At 37.9% G+C, this 23746-nt stretch overlaps 1 protein-coding gene across 8 annotated transcripts in view; it reads right to left on the bottom strand.

The window, feature by feature from the left end:
• The window catches only part of LOC114705084 (ankyrin repeat and KH domain-containing protein 1), a 118595-nt gene that overhangs the window by 15518 nt on the left and 79331 nt on the right, over positions 1-23746 (bottom strand). For 7 of the 8 annotated variants that reach the window (XM_028886733.2, XM_028886736.2, XM_028886735.2 and 4 more), the window contains 14 exons: positions 21088-21233; positions 20831-20942; positions 20193-20338; positions 18500-18642; positions 17991-18204; positions 15230-15405; positions 14901-15063; positions 10952-11047; positions 10011-10127; positions 7751-7922; positions 6254-6707; positions 5688-5828; positions 4330-4479; positions 1998-3610 (listed from right to left, as the gene is read on the bottom strand). In XM_028886733.2, the coding sequence (XP_028742566.1) occupies positions 1998-3610; positions 4330-4479; positions 5688-5828; positions 6254-6707; positions 7751-7922; positions 10011-10127; positions 10952-11047; positions 14901-15063; positions 15230-15405; positions 17991-18204; positions 18500-18642; positions 20193-20338; positions 20831-20942; positions 21088-21233 (3843 nt within the window). The remainder of the gene's footprint in view (positions 1-1997; positions 3611-4329; positions 4480-5687; positions 5829-6253; positions 6708-7750; positions 7923-10010; positions 10128-10951; positions 11048-14900; positions 15064-15229; positions 15406-17990; positions 18205-18499; positions 18643-20192; positions 20339-20830; positions 20943-21087; positions 21234-23746) is intronic. The other variant, XM_028886734.2, reaches the window with a different exon arrangement.

Below are 23746 nucleotides of genomic sequence, written 5' to 3'. Positions count from 1 at the left end.
TTATAGACAGTTGTGAGCTGCTGTGGATGGTAGAAACTGAACCCAGGGTTCTCTGTAAGAGCAGTTAGTGCAATTAACTGCTCTCTCTAGTAATCACATTTGCATTTGAGACAGGATCTTGCTATGCAGTTAAGGTTGGCCTAGAACTTGTGGCCCTACAACCTCAGTCTCCTAAGTGTTGCAATTAAAGGTATATACTACAAATGATGTTATTTTTTTTTTTTTAACCCCTTTTTTTTTGGAGACAGGGTTTCTCTGTGTAGCTTTGGAGCCTGTCCTAGAACTCACTCTGTAGACCAAGCTGGCCTTGAACTCACAGAGATCTGCCTGCCTCCCAAGTGCTGGGATTAAAGTTGTTTGCCCACTTGGTGCACATACACACATGCAGGCAGCACATTCATATATACATTAAAAGCAAAGAAATATCTAAAGACATTATTTACATTTTTTAAAAAAAAACTGACGTTTAAAAAAAATATTAAAATTTGATGAACATTTAAAAAAAAGTTGTGTGACACCAGTACCTGGCTTTACCTTAAGTTTTGAAATAATTTCAGACATTTAAGAATTTCTCATTTTTCAGTATAGTGCAGATTGGACTACAATTTTGCTCTTATTCTCTGCAAAATATATTTCCTCTTTCAAATATCTCCAAGTCAAAACTGGCTTCCAAGCTGGGCGGTGGTGGCGCACTCCCAGCACTCGAGGGCAGAGCCAGGTGGATCTCTGTGAGTTCGAGGCCAGCCTGGGCTACCAAGTGAGTCCCAGGAAAGGCGCAAAGCTACACAAAGAAACCCTGTCTCGAAAAAACAAACAAACAAACAAAAAAAAAACAAACCAAAACTGGCTTCCAATCCATCTACCTTTCTTTTTTTGTTTTTCGTTTGTTTATTTGTTTTCGAGACAGGGTTTCTCTGTGTAGTTTTGGTGCCTGGATCTTGCTCTGTAGACCAGGCTGGCCTCGAACTCACAGAGATGCGCCTGGCTCTGCCTCCTGAGTGCTGGGATTAAAGGCGTGCACCACCACCGCCTGGCATCTATATCTTTCTAATACAGTATCAGCAGCTAATTATTATTTTTTTCCTTTGACAATTTCACACATTTATAATGTATTCTGATTACTCTCCTCTGTAACAATCACTTATTTCATTCCTACCTGAGCCAACCCCACTTCTTCTGTACAAATCCCTGTTCCATATTATTGGGTTTTATTTAGTGTCCTACAAAATTTACTAGGGCTATCTGCTTGACCCTGAGTTTGGAACCATCTGAGCCTGGTGCACTCACCAGTGGGTATACAACTGGATACTATGCCTACCCCTCTCTCTCAGAATCTGTTGGTTGCTAATAGATAGCAGTGATCTCTTAGAACCCATAGCAGCATCTAATTTCTAAGTCAAGAAGACAAAGCCAGAAATAGTGGTTCATGCCTATGATCCCAGTACTCTCTGGCTGATACAGGAACACTGCTATAGTTTAAGGCCAGTGTGGTTACGGAATGAGACCTTGTTTCCAACAAAAAAAATCTGTTAAGAGTCAGCATATGACCTTAATCTTTCCCAGTAGCAGCACCATTAATGTAATATAAAGTAATGTGAATGATGGGGCAATACCTAAGCAGTGTGCATTTCCAATGTTTTCAATCAGAAAAAACAAATAATCACTATAATTTTAAAAGTCTATAAATTTGGAATCCTTGAAGTATGCCATGAATCCTTTTTATTAATATAATAGACACCAACTTCCCAAAAAACTGGCACAATACAAGGTATAATCAATCTCCTTATTGTTAGGTACAGAAATAAAGAGAAAGTATGAAATAGCTTATTTTATGTGATTTACATACAGCAATTTTGGAGGGCCTATTTAAGCAGCATTAACTAAAAGGCATTATTTCCTTAAGGTTATATAATATTAGGTGCAAAATAAGTGCCTATTAGCTTAGAAGGTGAGTTATAATAGCCCCACATTTAGCTACAACAATAATAATGACTTACCAACTGGACTGGTAGAAACTCTCTGGGAAGGTGGTCTGAAGCCAGGTGCCTTGGAGTTGTCAGGGTGTACATTTTCCAAGTGTCCAAGTACAGAGTTACTCAGAAAGGCTGACTGAACAGTGAAAGAGGCATCTGCAGCAACTCTTGAGGGCAGGGGACCATCTCCCCACCCTTGGTTAGCTGGTACCTGACTGCTATCAAAGAGACTACTGAAGTGATTAAAAAGTGTGGCTGGGCCAAATGTAGGTTGCAAAGACTTATTTGCTGGGTTTATGTGCATCTGAGAACCATTCATAATGTTCACAGCTGATGAAAGCTGCACTGCAGCTGGTGGGCCTTGAGGTGGTGTTAAAGGAACAGGATTGGTAACAAAAATTGACTGGGGATCCTGGTGTATAGTTGCATTTGGTACCACCGAGTAAAAAGAACCTCTGGGCTGCATTCGATGAGAAACTCGAGGTGCTGGTACAGCTAACTGAGGTAAATTACCAGTGTCCTGATTATCAGCAGTGACCAATCTAGGTGATGCCAAAGTCAATGGAGCAGGTTCTGAGTTAGAGGCAAAAGGCATTGACATAGGATTTAAATCAGACACATTGGGTGGCTGTCCCTCCTGTTGTGTATTATTGGAGGGAGGAGTAGGACTACTGGATGGGCGAGTTTCTGGAGCTCCTGAGGTGTTGCTGGCAGAGCTATTACAACTGTTTGCAGTTGGAGATGGTGTACATAGGTTTGTCAAGGACTGCTCCTGTGTGGACACTTTCTCTTTGGGAGGTGGTATGGCAGAGAAAGGCTCTGTCTTTTGTGAAGAAAGTTGTACTTGAGGAGTAGTTGTAGGCATAAATGTGGTGGTAACTTGTCCACTAGTGGTAGATGTGGAGGAGACAGGAGGCAAAGAACTACTAGTGCTTGTCACAGAGGAAATCACTGTTGCTGGAGGACTGGTCTTAGGCACACAAGCAAACAACTGCTTTCTGACTGATGAAGGAGTCCGAGTATTCGTCATACATAGTTGCTGACTAGCAGCAACGACAGGAGAGACAGTGATAGGACAAGTGGCAGTAGCTAGTCCAGGAGATTCTGATGGTAAAACAGGTCCATTCTGGTTAGGTAGACGGGATGTATTATTATGCTTTGGAGAACTATTTGTATTGCCAGGATTCACAGGTCTCACTGGAAATGGTCCCCAAGTGTTAGGTGAAGGTGAGAAGGTGCCTCCAAACTGTGCCATGGGTAAGCGAGGATGTCGAATCTGTTGCATAGTTTGAGCAGCCAGCAGAGCAAAATGAGGATGAGGATAAGCTAAGGGAAGAGAAACTGGGAAAGGAGATCGTACATTTGTTGGCACATTCTTACTAAGCTTATTAGTGGGCTGGAAGGTAGATAATGTTGTTGCTTGTGATGTTACAAGAGCTGGAGCACCCAAGGGAAATGCATTCTTGTTGGAAGTTGCTGCAGTGCCTACTCCAGATGAGAAGTTTGTATGAATGGACTTGGTGCTGGCAGGTGTCCTGATATGGTTTTTAGGAATTAAGTCTTCTAGTTCCTTTGCAGGATCTTGAATAAGTGCATTGATAAGTTGAACTGCATATCTTGTTGATTCTGTACCACCCCTGGAGAACAAATGAAGTAAGGCCAAAAATATAAATAACAACAACAACACACCTTAGATAATCATTTTTATAATAGAAAAAAAATTTTATACAATACATTTTGATCTTGTTTTTTTCCCTACATAATCTTATGAATCAATTTTTCTCCCCTTGGTGTTGACCCTGGGATTAATATGTGCTAGATGAGCAATTTACCATAACTGAGCTATATTCCAACTATCAAATAAAATTCCTATCTAGGGGACTAGAGAGATGGCTCAGAGGTTATGAGCACTGTTTGTTCTTCCAAAGGTCCTGAGTTCAATTCCCAGCAACCACATGGTGGCTCACAACCATCTGTAATGAGATCTGGTGCCCTCTTCTGGCTTGCAGGGATATGTGCAAACAGAACACTGTATACATAATAAATAAATAAATCTTTAAAAAAAAAAAAAATTCCTATCTAGTAAAAGTATGCTTCTTGGGGCTGGTGAGATGGGTTCAGTCATTAAGAGCACGGGCTGCTCTTCTAAAGGACTTGGGCTCAATTCCCAGCACCCACATGGCAACTCACAACTGTCTGTATCTCCAGTTCTAGGAGATCTGACACCTTCACACCAATGTACATAAAATTAAATAAATTTTACGTGTGTGTGTGTGTGTGTGTGTGTGTGTGTGTGTTTCTTATAAAATTTTGATTCAGAATAATATATGTATTTATTTTATTTTTTTACAGTTACCTTATTGTAATCATTCTCTCTCCATTCTTATCTTTTTGTTTATCCACATCAATATGGGCACCAGTAACATCTTGTATTGCTGTAATGTTGCATCCTCCTCTTCCCATTATTCTGGACACCACTGAGGCTGGAACAGATAATTTCTTTGACCTATAAAATGAAGGCTGCCCATGAGCTTATGAAATCAAATTTCTTTAAACAATAAATATTGGAACAAAAAGTTAAGATTTCTAAGTATGTTGATAGAATTTTATAGAATAGTCTCACCTTAACTGAATTCTTATTTTAGAAACTATTATTATATTGAATTTAGTTGAGGAAAATTAGATTAAAAATTAATTGCCATTTAAACAAAAATTCTAAATGGGACATAGTGGTGCACGCCTTTAACCCCAGCACTAAGGAGGCAGAGGCAGGCGGATCTCTTTGAGTTTGAGGACAGCCTGGGCTACATTGTGAGTTCCAGGACAGCCAAGGCTACTTACTGAGATTCTGTCTCAAAAAGAAAACAAAACAAAAAAGACAAACAAACAAAAATCCTATTTAGCTCACTCATAATGTAAACATTCAAATCTGCTCAAAATATCACAAGTCAACTAATCTGCAATTAATATGCTTTCTCTTTCTAAATTAAAAACAAAAGCATACCATATTGGGCTAGGAGTGGTGGTGACACACACCTGTAATCCCAGCACTTGAGAGGCAGAGGCAGGTGGATCTCTATGAATGCAAGGCCAGTCAGGGCTTCACAGTAAAATCCCGTCTCAAAAATAAAACAAAATCTACACTGAGTAATATATGCTAGCTTATAACTGTAAACAATAAACAGCTCATATTTAGCAATTTTTTAAAAGTCTCAAATTTAGCATACATAAAATGCAATTCATTACTTCATTATGTCATATGAAATATGCATGTAAATATTGCTTCTAATTTTGTTTTAGCATATTCTGGATTTAGTATGGTATTAGTTTGTAGTAATGGTTACATTCAATCAAATAGGTAACCTATCATTCAAGATGGAGGATTTTAAGCCAGGTGTGTTGGTATGCACCTGTAATCCTAACACTTGGGCAGTAGAGGCAGGTGGATCAGTAATTTAAGGTCAGCCTGGGTTGCATCAGACTCATAAAAAAAAAAAAAAAAAAAAAGGCAAAATAAGAAGCCATTGGAGTGGCATACTCCTGTAGTCCCAGCACTTGAAGGCAGCAGTAGGACTGCTATTCATTGAAGGACATCTTGGTTTACTGACTGAGTTCTAGGCAGGCCAGGGCTGCTTAAGGAAATCCTGTCTGGGGGCAAAAGAAGACCCAAACAAGGAAGCAAACAAACTAACAGATGGGATTGATTCTACTTACCTTCTAACAACTTCTTTCCACCCTTCTTCTCGTTTTTGACCCCTTTTAGGACTAGTGAGATTCAGTTTCGTGGTTGGAGAGCTTAAGGGCAATGACTTGTAGCTTGCTGATAAGGAATTAGAATTCACTTCACCTTCAAGGCTGAGAAAAGGGAATTACAGAGTTCAACAAAAGGTAGAAATTCAAGAGAGTACATAGACAAAATTACAATGAAAGACTCTTTAAAGCTTGGTATATATATTCGATAATCAAGACAGGAAAACAAACAATATAAGCAAAGAGTCCACCATCTACTTTAGTATCAAAATGGGCTATACAATAAAATTAACACCGTTAAATAAAATCAAAGCATGGTAATATTTTTAAACTTCAGACTAAGAATCTTATAAAAAATATCTAGTAATCTTTACAATAAGCACATGATTAAAAGGACAGATGAATTTTAGTTCTGAAGACTGGAGACAAGGTAATATTTTAGATACTTCAATACCACTTGTACTTAGATAACAAACTGAAATTTTATGCAAGAGCAGTGAATATAGAGTTAACAAAATAGGAAAATTTACCGTGTCTGAGTCTTGGAAGTGGCAGGAACCGTCTTTTCTTCTTGAGAACTGAGAACTGTGGGGCCCCTTCTGTCACCGGTGGAATTCAGGTCCACAGTGAAGTTTAACTCCTGGCTTTTCCCACCACTGCTGCTCTCACTGTTGCAGTCCGTGCTATCTAAGTTATCCGAGTCACTGTTGCCACCTGTACCACCACCTCTAGGTTCTCCATTGATTTTGTTTTTATCTGCTTTTTGTTCTGCTAAAGACATATGTGGTTCAGGTAAAATTAAATGTGCCATGGAAGGGGACTCTTTTGTCTTATTCTTCTTATTTTTCCGATTGGTGCTGGGGGTTGTCACTACATTGGCTCTTTTTTTCCCAAATACATTTGTGAACGTGGCAGATGTAGCAGAGATTCCAATTGTGGTGGTAGTGGTTGCACTCGGAGGCTCTATGGGAATTTCCTGCTCTGCTGAAATTATTAAAAAAAAAAAATCACAATGAGAGCCAAAGATCCAAAAACAAATCGTGACAGAATACATAAAATATCTCATAATAAATCAACCTTTTAGGTTGTATTTTCCTTTTCACTAATAATATTCTGATGTGTAAGTTGGTGTAGAATGAATATATACGTATATACACACACACACCATCAGTATTCTTTTTTTCTTTAAATGATTTAGTTACTTATTTTATGTTATTTGGTGTTTTGTCTGCATGTGTGTATGTGTGAGGGTGCATTCTCTAGAACTGGAGTTTGTGGGTGAATTGTGAACTGCCATGTGGGTACTGGGAATTGAACTTAGGTCCTCTGGAAGAACAGCCAGTGCTCTTAACCACTGCGCCATCTCTGCAGCCCTGCCATTAGTATTCTTAAGACTGATAATTCAAGTCCTATGAACTATTCAAAAACTGTAATATAGTATGAATTTAGGAAGAATCCGGAATAATATCGACAGACTAGAATTCAAACACAATTAATTGCCTACTCCAAGAACTACTAGGCAGCACCACAAACATCTCAACTGACAAGGCTAACGTCCATGGTTTTTTGGCCTTAACCTCAGCTAAGAGTTTACTAAGGAATTATTCTAATCAGGGAAGTTACAGGTAGAGAAGAACCCGAAGGAAGACTGGCAAACTTTTTACTTTAATAGTACCCTTTAATATATACAAGGTGCTTTACTGGTTGACTTAAATTACACTCCACCTCTTTAAGTCATGCTTGCCTTCACCTTGTTTTCTCTATTAGTTTATAGTGTAAAGCATTTAGTATTATTTACTATAAAAACCAACTATCAATTTCAGATTAAAGTAATGAAACCCTTAACAAGGGTGCCTCCCAAAAGGTTAATTTAAATTTTACTTGTTTATTTAGAAACAGGGTCTTTCTATGTAGCCTAGCCTGACCATCTCCTGCCTTAGCATCCTATATGGTAGGATTACAGGTTTATTTACTACGCTGACTAACAAAGGATGAATTTATATCTAAATCAGATGAGTCTTTTTTACCATCTTCGTCATTCTCCTCTTCATCTTCACCCTCTGGTTGTTCTGAATTCTCTTTAGGTTTGTTCTCCTCATCTTCCTGTTTCCTTTTCTGCTCCTCTTTTTTCTTTTTTCTCTTTTCTTTTCTCTTCTCTCTTTTAGCTGCAAGAGCTTGCTTTCTGCTCTCTTCTCTTGACTGCAAATAAAGTGTATCATTTAATTTAATAATGTAAAAACATTTTTTTAAGATTTATTTGTGTATAGGTGTTCTTTCCACCTCTTGGCATGCCTGGTGCCCAAGAAGGTCAAAAGCAGGCACGGGATCCTCTAGGACTGCAGTTATGGATGGTTGTAAGCCACCAATGTGGCTGCTGGGAACTGCACCCAGATCTCTGCAAGTGCAACAACACCTGTGCTCAACAGCTGAGCCATGTCTCCAGCCCCGATGCAGTAATTTAAATACTAAATGAAATGTCATTTCTGTTCTTTACTTCCTGTGGATGCCAGTCTCAAACACATTTATAAAAGCAACAAAAGAAAACACAAACTGGATGTCATCAAAATTAAAGGCATGTGCCACCACCGCCTATTCTGAATCTGTCTTGAAATAAAAGCAAAAAGAAGGCTGGGGCTATAGCTCATGGGTAGAGTGCTTGCCTACCATGCCTGAGGGTAGAATACTTACCTAGCATGTGCAAGGCTCCAGGCTGAATCCCTAGCACCACACACATACAATTAACTTAAAATAGAAACAACAAAACAAAATGAGCTGGATAGGTACATTTTTTGTAATCCCAGCACTTAAAAGGCCAAGATAAACATATTGTTATAAATTCAATTCCAGCTGAGGCATAGTAAGCCTTGGCTAAGAATATGGTCCTGTCTCAGAATAAGAACAAAAATCAAACTAAAAAATAAAACAAAAATGTATATAACTTTTCCCAGTCTTGTTTCTGTAATCAAATACATGAAAGTATTAAAATTAATTTCCAAATGACAAGACTTTTAAGGTTTTTGCTTTTGCCTATTATAATAATACGATGAATGTCCTTGCACACAATTTTTATCTTAAATTTATTATTATAACTACTTCTATTACAAGTATTATCATAAGTTTGTGTGTATGCACAGGGTATCACAGGGGACAGCTTTGCAGAATTGTCCTTCCACCTTTATTTGGGTGCCGGAGACTGAACTCTGCTTTTGCAGCAAATACTTTTATCTATTGAGCCATCTTAGTGGCCATTCATACTCAGACCTTGAGTCTTTGCCTTTTGTTGGATTTCTAAAACTGGATCATTAAGAATACATATCCTTTTTATTCAGTTGTGGAAATCATAGTAGAGGGGTAATTTCTCTTTGCAAATCTGCTCAAATACTTTTAGCCTCCCTCCTCCTCCTTCTTCCTTCATTTGTTTTTGAGAAATAGTCTATAACTATGTTTTCCTAGCTCGCCTAGAACTCACTATGTAGATGAGGCCAATCTCAAACTCTCAGATCTTCCTGTCTCTGCCTCCCAAGTACTTGGATTAAAGGTGTGCGTCACCATTCCTGGCCCTCATCGGATTGATACTTTTAGACAGGGTGTGTTGTAGCATTCTATTCTTAAGTTCCACCTCTAACCCTTAAACACTCATTAGAAGGCAATGTAATAAGCCACTTTAGTCCAAATCTTATAATAAACAAAGGATTTTCAATGCTTTAGTATATTTCTCAGACTAATGTTAAAACCACTTAACTTAGACAGTGATGTCATGTGAGAAAAATCTAGTCTCTCCATTATATGGTCTCAATGTTTATTTTGATAGTTCAGAATATAAGAACTTTACAAAGAAAGTTTATGCTGGGCAGTGGTGGCGCACACCTTTAGTCCCAACACTCAGGAGGCAAAGGCAGGCAGATCTCTGTGAGTTTAGGTCAGCCTGGGCTACAAAGCGAGTTTCAGGAAAGGCGCAAAGCTATACAGAGAAACCCTGTCTCCAAACCAAAAAAAAAAAGAACGTTTACTATAACTTTTTAATCATATTTTGCTAAAGACTACTATTCATACAGACAACAAACTACTCCAACTTTGATTTCAACAAGGTGCTCCTAGGATGACTGTGGCTTATAATATGTTTTGGTTTTACTCAATCACTGGGCAAACTTCAGTGAAACATTTCACTATTAGGATAAGAATTTGTACTGTTTCAAGCTGATAATATAATAATAATAATAATAATAATAATAATAATAATATAAAAAAATTAAAACAAACAAACAAGATGCTCATCCCACCCCTCACCTTTTCCAGATCGAGTTCTTTTAGCAGAATGCTTGCATTTTTATTTGCTTCTGCAGCCTGCTGATCTTTAGCCTTCACAATCGTCTCAACACATTGGTGACACTTTTTCAGCAGTTCCTGCAGGCCAAAATACAATTATATAATAAGTACAAAAATATTTAAAGTAAAGGATCCAATATAATGTACCTATAAAGAAGGTACACAAGTTAAAACTTCAACAACTGAAAATTGGCTAAATCAAATCAAATTACACTTTGAATTCAGTTCTGCATCAATCCTTCTTAAGAAGGAAATATCTTTAAATTTTTTTCTTTTTGAGATAGCATCTCAGCCCAAACTAGCCTCCAACCCCATTAAACTGTTAAGGCTGGACTTGAATTTGAGTTGCTGAACCCCCGCCTCTGAACCAAGTGCTGGAACAACTGGTATGGAACTACCATGTGTGGCAAAAATAAGGCCTTTTTTTTTGAGACAACATCTCCTTATGCAGCTCTGGCTGCCCTCAAACTTTTAGCAATCCTCCTGCCTCTTCCTCTCAAGTACTGGGAATTTAAGTGTGCATCACCATGTAAGACAAAGGCATCTTTCTTTTCTTTTTTGGGGGTGTGGGAGGTTTTTGAGACAGGGCTACTCTGTGTAACAGCCCTGGCTGTCCTGGAACTCACTCTGTAGACCAGGCTGGCCTCCAACTCACAGAGTTCCTCATGCCTCTGCCTCCTCCTCTGATGGGATTAAAGGCGTGTGCCACCAACACCCACAGTAAGACCCCTATTCTAACCTTTAGATGACAAGAAGAAAAAGTTCTTTGTTTGGTACCTTCTGCCAGCTAAGCATATACTCTTGTCATAGTACATGCCCAGGGAAAGCGAGTTCTTACATTATACTTCTTGGCATATAATGCTAAAGAATAAAAATGTGCTTCAATAACACAGTAAACTTACCTTATCTGTGATTGTTGCTATGTATCTCATACATTCTATATCAGACGGAAACTGATTGACTTCCTTCACCAAATACTGAACAACTTTTACATGACCCTATAAAAAATACAAAACATCATGAAAGGATTCTTTGAAATTTTATCCTTGTTTAACAACTTAATGTGAAAAATTATAGTTTACTAAATTTATAATTATGGAAATATGGACACTGTTCAGTTTATAAACAGAAAAATGTAAGTATAACATGCTCAAAGACATATGGTGGTAGGCTGGTCATGATGGTGTATGCCTTTAATCCCAGCCCTCAAGATGGATGGATGGATCTCTGTGACGTCGAAGCCAGTCTGGTTTACATAGTAAGCTTCAGGACAGTCAGGGCTACATAAAGATATCCTAATCTCAAAAAACAAAAGCAAGCAAGCAAGCAAGCAAAGAGTATATGGTAGAAGAGATATTAATTATCCCATTTCCCACAGAAAGCAAGAAAGTATTATTGAAAAAGCATTTTATATAATAAATCTACTAATAAGGTAAAAATGGGCAATGTGAAATGAATCTCAGTGTAAAGGGCACTAAGTGTGTAAACACCATTTTTCTAGGCATTATTTGGGTTTCATCTTACTAATAAACAAGGTGGTCTATAACATTTTCCTGAACTTTATGACTTGCATATAGATAAAACTCTTTTTTCTCAAGCCTGGGTTTCTCTGTGTAGCCCTGGCTATCCTGCAACTCTGTAGACCAGGCTGGCTTCAAACTCAGAGATCCACCTGTCTCTGCCTCCTGACTGCAGGGACTGAAGGTGTGAGACACCTGGCTGATAAAACACTTTCTAGATGCCCTTACTGGGGATTTACTGATAGGTAAGAGTCTAAGAACATCTACTTTATACAACAAAGCTTGCAAAGTTTCCCTTCCTATGTCCTAAAACATCCTCAAGAACGTCTTGTCTCAGGTTGGTGTGATGACTCAGCTGGTGATGGCACTTGCCATAGGGCCTGACAACCTGAATGTGATTCCACAGGACCCACAGGATAGAAACAAATTGAATCCTGCAGGCTGTCTTCTGACTTCCATTCACACACTATCAGACAGATAGACAGACACACACACACATACACCGGCCCTCTGCCCCCAACAAACAAACAACAGTAAAAGCAATCCCCACAACAAACGGGCTTCCTAACTATAACAAAAGAAGATATTAGTCTGTTTCTAGGGGAGACAAGAAAATATAAAGTAGTTGCCTCTGGGACAAGAAATTAATCCAAACCAGATACTAGATGATCTTCTAGGGTTAGGAAAATACCTTTTACCTTTATAGGGTATGAAGCACATGGTATATGCATTGATACAAAGTCAAACTGTACAAGATTTTTGTTCTTTGCTCTAAATTAGACTTTAATTAAAAGATTTTTTGTTTTTTGGGTTGTTTTTTGTTTTGTTTTGTTTTGTTAAAGATTTATTATGTATACAGCATGTATGACTGCAGGCCAGAAGGGGGCACCAGATCTCCTAACAGATGGTTGTGAGCCACCATGTGGTTGCTGGGAATTGAACTCAGGACCTCTGGACCTCTGGAAGAGCAGTCAGTGCTCTTAACCACTGAGCCATCTCTCCAGCCCTTGCTTTTGTTTTTTGAGACAAGGTTTCTGTGTAGCCTTGGCTTTCCTAGAATTCTCTCTGTAGACCAGGCTGACCTTGAACTCTTAAAGAGATCTGCCTGCCTGTGCCTCCTCAGTGCTGGGACTGAACTCATGGGTCACCACCACCCAGCAAAAGACTTTTAAGTCTAAAAATATTAGGGGTGGGTGGTGGTGGTGGTGGTGGTGGTGGTGGTGGTGGTGGTGGTGGTGGTGGTAGTGGTAGTGGTAATGGTAATGGTAATGGTGGAGCACGCCTTTAATCTCAGCACTCAGGAAGCAGAGATGGGCAGATCTCTGTGAGTTAGAGGCCAGCCTGGTCTATAGAGCGAGATACAAGACAGGCACCAAACTACACAGAGAAACCCTGTCTTGGGGGTGGGTGGGGGTGGGTGGGTGATTAGGGGTGGAGAGATGGCTTAGAGTTTAAAGTATCTAGGATCTAAAGCCCCTGGCCTCCACTTGCATGCCCATGCAATACCCACAATTAAAACAAAACAAAAAACAAAAAACTGGGGGGCTGGAGAAATGGCTCAGTGGATAAGAGTACTTGCTATGCTGGCAGAAGATGGGGTTCAGTTCTCTACATACACATGATGGTTACAACCATCTGTTACTTTAGTTTCATGGGATCCAATGTTCTCTTCTAGTTTCCCTTCATACCAAACATGCATATGGTGCACATATATGCATGCAGGCAAACATTCTACATATAAAATACATTTTTGTTTTAAAAAGGTCTGAAACTGGATGTGGTGATAGATGCCTCTAAGTTCTGACCTTGAGAGGCAGAAGCTCTGTCAGTTCAAGGACATCCTGGTCTACATTTTTAGTTCCAGGCCAGTCAGGGTTATATAGTAAGACTGGTCTTAAAAAAAAAAAAAAAAAATCATAAAACTAGAATAAATAAATAAACAAAACCTTAAACTGGGAATAATCAGTAGGAAAATGATAGTAATGTTTCTTAGCCCTCATGGGCATGAAAATAGTAAAAATGTTTGAACATGTAATTACAAATTAAAATGAAAATAAAATTTCAACTATAAAACCTTTCTCAAATTGGGTATTAGAGAAAAACTCTGAAAAGTCATTTAAAATGAGAAATAAAGGATGAGCAGAATGGTGGCCCAGGTTGAAGAGTAAGTAAGTAAATTTTCAAAAAAGGGAAATAAATGAGCAAAAAGCCTAGTGCATTCTAGGTCAGTGACAATACAATATAGTATACAAAAGGGGAAGAGAAATATAAATGATTCAGCCATGGAAGGTAACAAGAACAAAATTATGCAGGGCTGGGCTTCATAGACCACATGCAGTACTTTATTATCTGTCATTAATTATAAGATGTAGACATTTTTTAAAAGCAGAAAATGAGCATACATATATACACACATATATAATGAGTCATAAATTTTTCATAAAAGTTCATTCCCTTTTATTCAGAAACAACCATTTGTATGTATCTATTGCTTTCCTTAAATTTCATTGTGTGTGTGTGTGTGTGTGTGTGTGTGTGTGTGTGTGTGTGTGTTATATGCGTGTAAGTGTGGCATGTGTGCATGCAGAGGCCAGAGCAGGACTCTGGGTGTTTTACTGTATTAATCTCTCTGCCTTATTGCCTTGAGACAGGGTTTTTCACTCAACCAGAAGCTTGTCATTCTAACTAGGTTGTCCCTGACCCAAACAATGGGGTTCCAGGCAGGTGTAGCCATGACTGGCTTTTAATCTGTGTGCTAAGCATCTTGCATGCAGAGAAAAAATTCTTAGTCACTGAGCCATCTCCCCAGCCCTACATTTTATGCTTCAGTAGTATGACATAATATAAGCTACTCAGGACATCAATGAATTAACAACAAAGCTGATTACAGTGAACTACCAAATAATTCTTAGGTGTAGCCAGAAAATAATGAAAAGACAGCAGTGTTTTTGTTTGTGTGAGATAGGGACTCATGCATCGCAGGCTGGCCTTTAACTTACTTTTATAGCCAAGGTGGCCTGAAACTCTGAAGATCCAGAGTTCACCTCCTGAATGCTGGGATTACAAGATGTGCCACCAAGCCTGGCAATAGTAATGTTTGCTTGTTTTTAAAGACAGGGTTTCACTCCTGGCTGGCCTGGATCTCATGTAGAACATGCTGCCCTTGAACTCAGAGATCTTCCTGCCTCTGCTTTCCTGAGTGCTGGGATTAAGGCAGGAAACACCATGTCCAGCAATAATCAGTGACTTCAGTTTATATTTTGCACAAGGTTTCAACTTATAGTAGTTTAAAAAGCATTAAATTTTATCTTTTCCCCTTATGCCATATTACCTTGCGAAATGCTGACATAAGAGGTGTGATTTTTCGGTTGTCTGCTGCATCCACATCAGCACCTGCTTGCACTAGCAATTGTACTACATCAAAATGACCACCATTGGATGCCAGCCAAAGTGGTGTATTTCCCTTCTTGTTACGAACATCAATATGGGCTCCCCTATAAACAAAAAAAAAAAATCAACAGTATGTTTACTATAAGAGGCTGACATTTTATGGTTATGATTTCTTTACCATACAATTTGTTTTTAAATTCACTTTTAAAGGTCCACAGAAAGCGAAAGGGATCGTTAGAGTTCTACATGTATCAACAGAAATTTACTCACCTGTTAATCAGGAGCTCACAGAATTTGTAGTGGCCTTTGTCTGCTGCTATTGTCAAAGCAGTGTCTCTTGAGGAAGGGACAGGAGGCGCATTGACATCTGCTCCTTTATCAAGGAGAACTCTTCCAACCTCTGCATATCCTCCAGAAGCTGCTTCCATCAAGGGGGTAAGACCAGTCTGTTTAAATCAGTAAAAAATACAATGAAATTATGTAACTTCTTTAAAAGACTCAACTAATTCATATTGAAGTACATTCTGTTTCGAATTTTATCTCATGAAAAAACTAAATAACATTCTTTTTTCAATTGTACTAAATTAGTTTTGTGGTAGCTCCTATAATCCCAACTCTTGGGAGGTGGAATTAGAAGGATCAGGATCAGGATCTCAAGATAATCCCTAGTGTAGACCTCATGAAATCCTGTTCCAACAGCACCCAAAATAAATAAATACTTGAATAAGTAAATCTTACTAAACACCAAGTGAGAATTGTTAGAATTAATGAGGCATACTCATAATCGTAAACAAGAAGGAAAGCAAAGCCAGGTGCCAAGATACCTGAGCTCAGCTCTCAGGATGCTGAGGCAGGAAGAGTGAGTTTGAGGGAGCTAGAATTACTCATTTTCTTACCCTATCCCTTTGAAGGAGTCTTACTGATATAGCCCAGAGGGTTCTCAAACATGAAGTTTTCCTGCCCTAGCTTCTATAATGTTGGAATTTTAAGACTATGCCACCATGCTTGGCCTGACTTTTTATCAAAGACACTTCTTAAGCCAGGCATGGTGCCTGTAATCCATGCACTAGGGAGGTAGAGTCAGGAAGTTCAGTTCAAGTCTAGCCTGGGTTACTGTCTCAAAACAATCCCCAAACCAAAATGAAAGAAAACAAACAAATACTAGTCCCCAAACAGTATGCATCATTCTAGGGCTTTTAATAGGTGAAAAGACTACAATTAATACTTGTAATTGAAAAGGAAAAGGCGATCTTTTGTATGTCACATGACCACTGCACCCATGACATCACAGCAACAGTGGCTACCTACAGAAGACTGAACCATCAACATTCCATCATGGATGGCAGAGGGGCTCATAAGGCTCCACCGCTCCCTAAGAGTTAATGGCTTCTGGAAGAGAAGAACTCCTATTCCTTAGTGATGTAACAACTGATAGGTAATGTGCCTTTGCTTAAGTAAATAACCCCCACCCACCTATGCTCATGAACACACACACACACACACACACACACACACACACACACACACAAACACAAAAGTGGGTTTATGTGTGTTGGTGAGATGGCTTAGCAGGTAAAGGCATGTGATAACAAGTATGGCCACCTTAGTTTCAATCCAAGATCCACATTGTGGAAGGAGAAAACCAATTACCTCAAGTTATCCTCTGACTTCCATACATGACCTGGCATGTACTTGTGTACACAGGAACATACACACAAAGAAACAAATGTAATACAAAATGTTTAAAAAGGAAATAGGAGAAGGACTTGTTGGGAAGAAGGGGTTCAGTAGGAGGGAGAAGAGGATATTAGGAGAGGGAACACGATCAAGGCGAATTATATACTGCATGAAAGAGTGAAAGAATTACCCCTCAATTTCTTTGTAGAGTCCACCAGTGTAACAATCAGCTCTGTGTTTTTATTTTGGGGAAATGTTTGACTGCTGATGTAACCTCATACAAATTATTGGTCTGTTTGTATTTTCTTATAAATTTTTTTTATTTAATTATTCTATATATGTGTTGGAGAGGATGCTCATGCCATTGCACACATGTAGAAGTCAGAGGACAGCTTTCAGAGAGTTCATCCTTTCTTTCCACTATGAGGGTTCTAGGGATCTCAGGTCATCAGGCTAATAGGTAAACATCCCTACCCACTAAGCCATCTCTCTAGCCCCCAAACTTTTTGTTTCAGACAGGTTTTCATGGTATTGCAATATATTTTAAGAATATTAACTGAGGGACTGAAAAGATGGCTCAGCAGTTAGGAGCACTGGCTCCTCTTGCAAATGATCTGAATTCAGTTCCCAGCATCCACATCATGGCTCACAAACACCTGTAACTACAAGCTCTTCTAACCTCTGCAATCACCAGGCATGTACATGGTACACACATAAACATGCAGACAAGCATTCATACACATACATTTTTTAAAAATAAAAAGGCTGGGAGTGGTAGTGCATGTCTTTAATACCAGAACTCAGGAGGCAGATGCAGGAGGGTCTCTGTGGCCAGCCTGGTCTACAAAGAAAGCAAGTTCTAGGACAGCTACATAAAGAGACCCTGTCTCCAAAAAAAAAAAAAAAAAAGAAAGAAAGAAAGAAAGAAAAGGAATGTTATAAATGAGACACATGAACTTTTCATTCAGATTTTCCAATCTTAAGTGACATAAGGTTTTAGTTGTCATCTCATTTAAAAAACTTCCACCTAGCTATATAAGTACCTAATATTTCAGGGTAAAGAAAGTCAAAGTACTGCTATTTCTAAATTCAAAATAGTCATGAATCTCTCAGAATTTATCATGGTTAAATTAGATTTTTGTTGTCCAATTTTATAATCCATGAAGTTTTTTTGTTTAGTGTTTTTAGCATAGTAAGTATATGTGTCATTAAAGATGATTTTTTTTAAATGTTAATAGTGTGTATCGCTGGCACTGTTTAGTTCCCTAAACCCGCACTGGGGATGAGCTGAAATGCCATACTTGTTCCTATAAAACTGAAGCTGAAAATGTTGACAAATTATAAAATTTCTTACCTTTGCCCTATGTTCAACATTGGCTTTGCGGTCCAAAAGCAAACTCACTACTTCTGCTCGGCCCTGGAAACAGGCCAGCGTGAGAGCTGTGTTCCGATTGGTCTCTATTTGTGCATTAATATCTGAACCCATATCAAGCAGCAATTTCACTGCAGGAACATGTCCATTCATTGCAGCCAACATCAGAGGAGAAATACCTAGTTTACTCCCCGTCCTAAGGAAGAAATGTGCTCAGAAAATTAGGATGATGCCTTGTTTACTTTAAAAAAAAAAAAGCACAACAGATGAAAATGTCAGTTAAGGAAAGATTTCTAACCTAGATGAATAGATCTGTCTAAATCAGGAAAGGCAAAAATCTCATAATTTAAAACATAACTTTTGGGGAAAGATGTACTATATGAGACAAGAATAAAAAACAAAAACAAAAACATAATTCCCACTTAAGATGGTTAGCTCTAGGGTTAAAAGCTCAGCAATCATGAATGGTAAGATGAAGGAACAGGTGATACCTTGAATTAATTTCTGCCCCAGCATTAAGCAAAATCTTAATAATATTCACGTATCCTCCAGATGCAGCCAGACTCAGTGGTGTATAATCAGACACATTCCTATGTTCTTTATTGGCTCCTCGGGCCAGAAGCAAATCTACCACCTACAAAGTAAAATATGGACAGAGAAACCAAGTTTATACCTAGTGCTCAACTTACAATGAAGGAAACACAAATAAATAGGACCTGCAATTTTCTTGTCTAAATATCTGACATTTTAAATATATTTTATTAGTTCTTAAGTATTAAAATATCAGCACTAGATAAATGGATTCAATTTCTTTTTTTGTGGTGGTCATATTTGTTTTTGAGATAGGGTCTTGCTTATGTAGCCAAGACTGACCTGAAACTTGCAGCAATTCTCCTGCCTCAGCTTCCTAAATGCTAGGATTATAAATACACAGCAACCACACCCAGCTGAATTTCATATGCGTAAGTTAAAAAATTGTGAGCCTGTGTGGTAGCTCATGCTTATAATCCCAGCTCTCTGGAGGGATTAGAATCAGAATGCCTCAACTTCAAGGCTACCCTCAGCTAAATAAGAGATTGAGACTCAAACAAACAAACAAATTCGGAGTGTTGTGCTCTGTGCAGAGGCACACACTTGTAATCCCCATGCTTGTAAGGTGAAAGCAGGAAGATGAAGAATTCAAAGCCAGCCTTAGCTATAATGAGTTGAAGGCCAACCTGGGCTCATTACATGAGACCTTGTCCTAAAAACCCATGACCAGGCAGGGAAAAGAAATTCAGAGCTTCAAAATCCCAGTTAGAGTGAAACAAGACCTTTTCCATTTGTCAATTAATGAGCATGGATTTGCATTTTATACATGTTAGAATTGTACTTGACTGAATGCCAATAAATGTAGAAATAAAGACAATTCGATTTGTCTTTATGGGTAAAAACATACTCTTTTAAAAGGTATGTGCTATTTCTGTTATACTTAAATAAATGTATTTCAATCCTCAAAAAGTCTATGGCAATGGTTTTCAACCTGTGGGTCGTGACCCCTTTTCAGGGGTTGAGCGATCTTCTCACAGGGGTACCATATCAAATATTCTGCATATCATAGCAAAATTACAGTTATGAAATAGCAACAAAAATGATTTTATGGTTGGGAGTTACCACAACATAAGGAACTGTATTAAAGGGTCTCATCATTAGGAAGGTTGAAAACCATTAGATTATTGAACTTGTGTAATTAAAATAATGATCATGGGGCTGGAGCAACAGCTCAGTAGTTAAGAGAATCTACTGCACTTGCAGAGGACCCAAGTTCAGTCATTCCCAGTACCCAAATCAGGCAGCTCATAATCATCTATAACTTCAGCTTTAGGATTTGAAATCTTTGGGCTCCACAGGCATTCATATGCATGTGAATATTAATATATATAAACTTATATATTTTAAAAAAATTTTCAAGGTTGGGCAGTGATGGCGCACGCCTTTAATCCCAGTACTCGGGAGGCAGAGTCAGGCGGATTTCGAGGCCAGTCTGGGCCATAGAGAGAGTTCCAGGAAAGGTGCAAAGCTACACAGAGAAAGCTTGTCTCAAAAAACCAAACAACCAAACAAAAAAAAACCTGGAAAAAGTAATAAGCATATACACATTAAAAACTATAAGAAAAATATTTATGAAAGAAAACTAATGTTAACCTCTTGACGTCCACCAGAACATGCCAAAGAAAGTGGAGTATCCTTAGTTCGTTCAGATTGTGCCTCTATATCTCCACCTTTATCCAAAAGGATTTCAACAACTCCAACATGCCCTGCTGTTGCCGCCAGGATGAGTGGAGTAAAACCTAAATTAGAAAATAAAAAATTCTAACAAATCTGTGGTTTTTATTTACTGTAATGCCACTGTTCTCAATTCCCTTTTATTTTAATTTAAAAGACTTCAGGGCAGATACTAATGGACTATTTAACATCAAACTGCTCTAAATTCTAATTTGTTAATGTTTAAAACACACAAAGGAAATGCTAACTCAATAAAAACTATTAAAATGTATACCCACACCACCTCAGGACCAAAGACAAAGGCATCCACAATTTGTTTTTGAGCCTAGGGCCTGAAGGAAAAGAGCTCGGACCTGCTACTCCATCACCTTCGCCAATACTTTATATTATGTTTCTTAATTTTCAGAGAATTATTTCGTTCTACAGAGGAATGAGCCTGGCCACTGTCCATTTATTTTATTACTAAAAATGTAAGAACTACTTCTTCATAGCAAAAATTCTACAATTTTGGGCGTGTGTGTAAATACTAAGACTTATTTGTCAGTGGTGTTTCCTACCTTTTTTGTCTCTGTGCTCAATTTTAGCATCTCGTGCAATGAGAACAGATACAAGTTCTTCATGCCCACCTGCACAGGCCAGGGTTAAAGCTGTGTCATGATTGCTTTCGGTCTAGAGGAGAAAAAAATATTTATTCATGTCTTTATAAAAGAGTTCTCAATAAAAAACATTTCATTCCCTCATAAATGTACAATGACAATTTTTCCTTCCAAAATAATTAGAACATGTGAAACAAATTTATATGAAATCTACTTACATGTGCGTCAATGTCAACAGAAGGATACACAGGGGGCACGGATGGGGAAACCATATTGCCTGGAGTGTGAGAACAGGATTCGGGTGTAGGACATTCTGTAGTCTGAGAGGGATTGTTTGAACCAGCAGGCACTCTGGTACTCACAGCTGAAAAATAATGTTTGTATTGCTAAATTTCACTTACATGAGTAATAATACTGTTTGTACATAGAAAAACATGTAAAACAGAAATGTCCATATGAGTAACATACTACAGTGAAATCACAAGCTTTGGATTCAAAAGAACCTATATTGAATGACTTTGTGAACTCATGCAATTAATTTAACTTATTTGAGCCTCAATGTATATGGACAATGAGGGTAAGAATAGTGCCTATCTTGAAAAGTTTCTGGGAAGATCACTTGAAATAGTTAAGTGTAACTGAGCACAGGGCCAGTTGTTAGTGGATATATAATAAATGGTAGCATTTTACACTGCCAATAAGTAGTATATTAATTCCTAATTTAAGAGTTTTTAGCTAGGTATAGTGATCGATTTGTAATCTTAGGTCTCAGAAGTCTAAGGTAAGAGGATCACAAGTTCAAGGCCAGAGTGGGATACCCATCAAAAAACAAAGAATGTTTATCTTAGTTTGCAAAAGTTAGACAAAAATATTCTGTAAACAATGAAAAGGGGCAGGGCAGTCAACAAGTTAGATCACTTTCCCCACAAACAAACAGAAGGGAATGTGTTTTTTAAAAATCAGCATTTACTTTATTTTTATTTATTTATTTATTTATTTATTTTGAGTCAGGGTCTCACTATATGTAGCCCTGGCTTTCCTGGAATTCTCTATGTAGACCAAGCTGGCCTCAAGCTCAAAAATGCCTGCTGACATTTTTAAATTAAATTAGTCTGGGGGGCGGGCACAGGGTGGTGGGGAGTGTGCACCACTTAGGTAAAATCAATTTCTGAAAGTCGAACTATTTTTAAAATGAATACTAGAAATTTGTATTTGAAATCACAAAATTTGGAGTTTGAAGTTTTGAATGGTGATAGACTCCAATAATTCTAGTATTTGGGAGGTGGAGGCAGGAAGGCCAGGAAGGAGTTCAAGGTCATCCCCAGCTACACATTAAATCTAAGGCCAGCCTAGGCTTCATGAGACCTTGTCTCAGAAAACAAACCCAGATATTGTGGTGTTTGAAAACCGAAGTTGAATATTATATATTTTATGTCTCTTATATCTTTGTTTCGTGGAGAATGAAGTTTTGACTCACAAATGTTAGCAGTTTGTGAGATAATGTATCCAAAGCACTCAACAGTGCCTGACACAAGGTAAGTGCTCAATAAGTGTAAAACAAGACATTTTACAATACTTGCAGTACTATTACTCACTGTATTAGAAAATAAAAACAGCTGGGCAGTAGTGGTGCATGCCTTTAATCCTAGCACTTGAAAGGCAGAGGCAGATGGATCTGTGAGTTCAAGACCAGCCTGGTCTACAGAACAAGTTCCAGGACAGGTTTCAAAGCTACAGAGAAACCCTGTCTAGAAAACAACCTCCCCCTACCACCAGGAAAAAAAAAAGGAAGAAAAAGAAAAACATTACTGTTTAAGGAAAAGAAAAAAAAAAACTCGGGGAAAAAAAAGACATATAACCAATAGTATAGAAAAAAAAAAAATGAAGCTTCCATGATGGCAACGAAACCTATAAAGGACGGAACTTAGTGATTTACTAGATCTTTGAATTTTTAAAGTCAGAGTCTCATGTACTCAAGGCTGGTCTTGAACTACTGATCTTCCTGCTCTACCTTACAAGTGTTAGGATTACTGGTATGTGCCAATCTCAGTTTAATTTAGTAGACTTAGCAAAATTTAAGATGCCTAGATTTGCTTCTGCATGAACCATCTCCTTTACTTTCCACTGATATATAAAACCATCTTGGCAAAATAAATTCCAACAACTTTATTTACCATGAAAGTAACTTTTAAGTATCCGGCTATCAATAGGAATTATTATAATATCATAAACTTTTGTTTCACCTAAAGATATGCACAATGGACACAAAGCTTTACAACTTTTTGTCATGCAATGAAAGAAGCAGATAATGTTACATCTCAAAATACCTGGTATGTTTGGAAGACAGGTCCAAAACAACAACCCCCCCAACATACTAGATTGATAGGTAACCCTTACTGACAGATTTACAGTGGTAGGTCTTATAATTATTAACATATACCTTAGAAAAGAATTATATTTCTATCAGTTTATTCATGTCATCTTTTTTTTTAGTGTTTTAAATTTTTTAAAAGTATTTGCCTAGCATGGAAAGCTAGAATGTGATGTTATGAAAGACTCCTTTACAGAACTTACTTTAAAAACAAACAAAAAAGACCACTTCCTGTGTATTTAACAGCTCTATTACCCAAAACATGGTATTATATTTTATACATTTTTATACTACATTATGCTAGGATATTTTCTCTGTAATAATGACAATCAGAACCATTCCATGGAAAGTGACTTTAATAGGATTAATTACAAATAAAAGTTATAAAGGTTGTATTATAAGAACATTATACTTTAGAACCATGACATTTTCATAAATTTTAAAACATTTCCTATCTCTGAACAAAATGTCTCTTAAAATGACAAAAACAGACAACTACAACAAAA

The sequence above is a fragment of the Peromyscus leucopus genome, chromosome 19, assembly GCF_004664715.2.
Source record: "Peromyscus leucopus breed LL Stock chromosome 19, UCI_PerLeu_2.1, whole genome shotgun sequence".
Classification (NCBI taxonomy): Eukaryota; Metazoa; Chordata; class Mammalia; order Rodentia; family Cricetidae; genus Peromyscus; species Peromyscus leucopus.
Note: the sequence above shows the minus strand (reverse complement) of the source record. Positions and strands in the feature narration are given on the sequence as shown.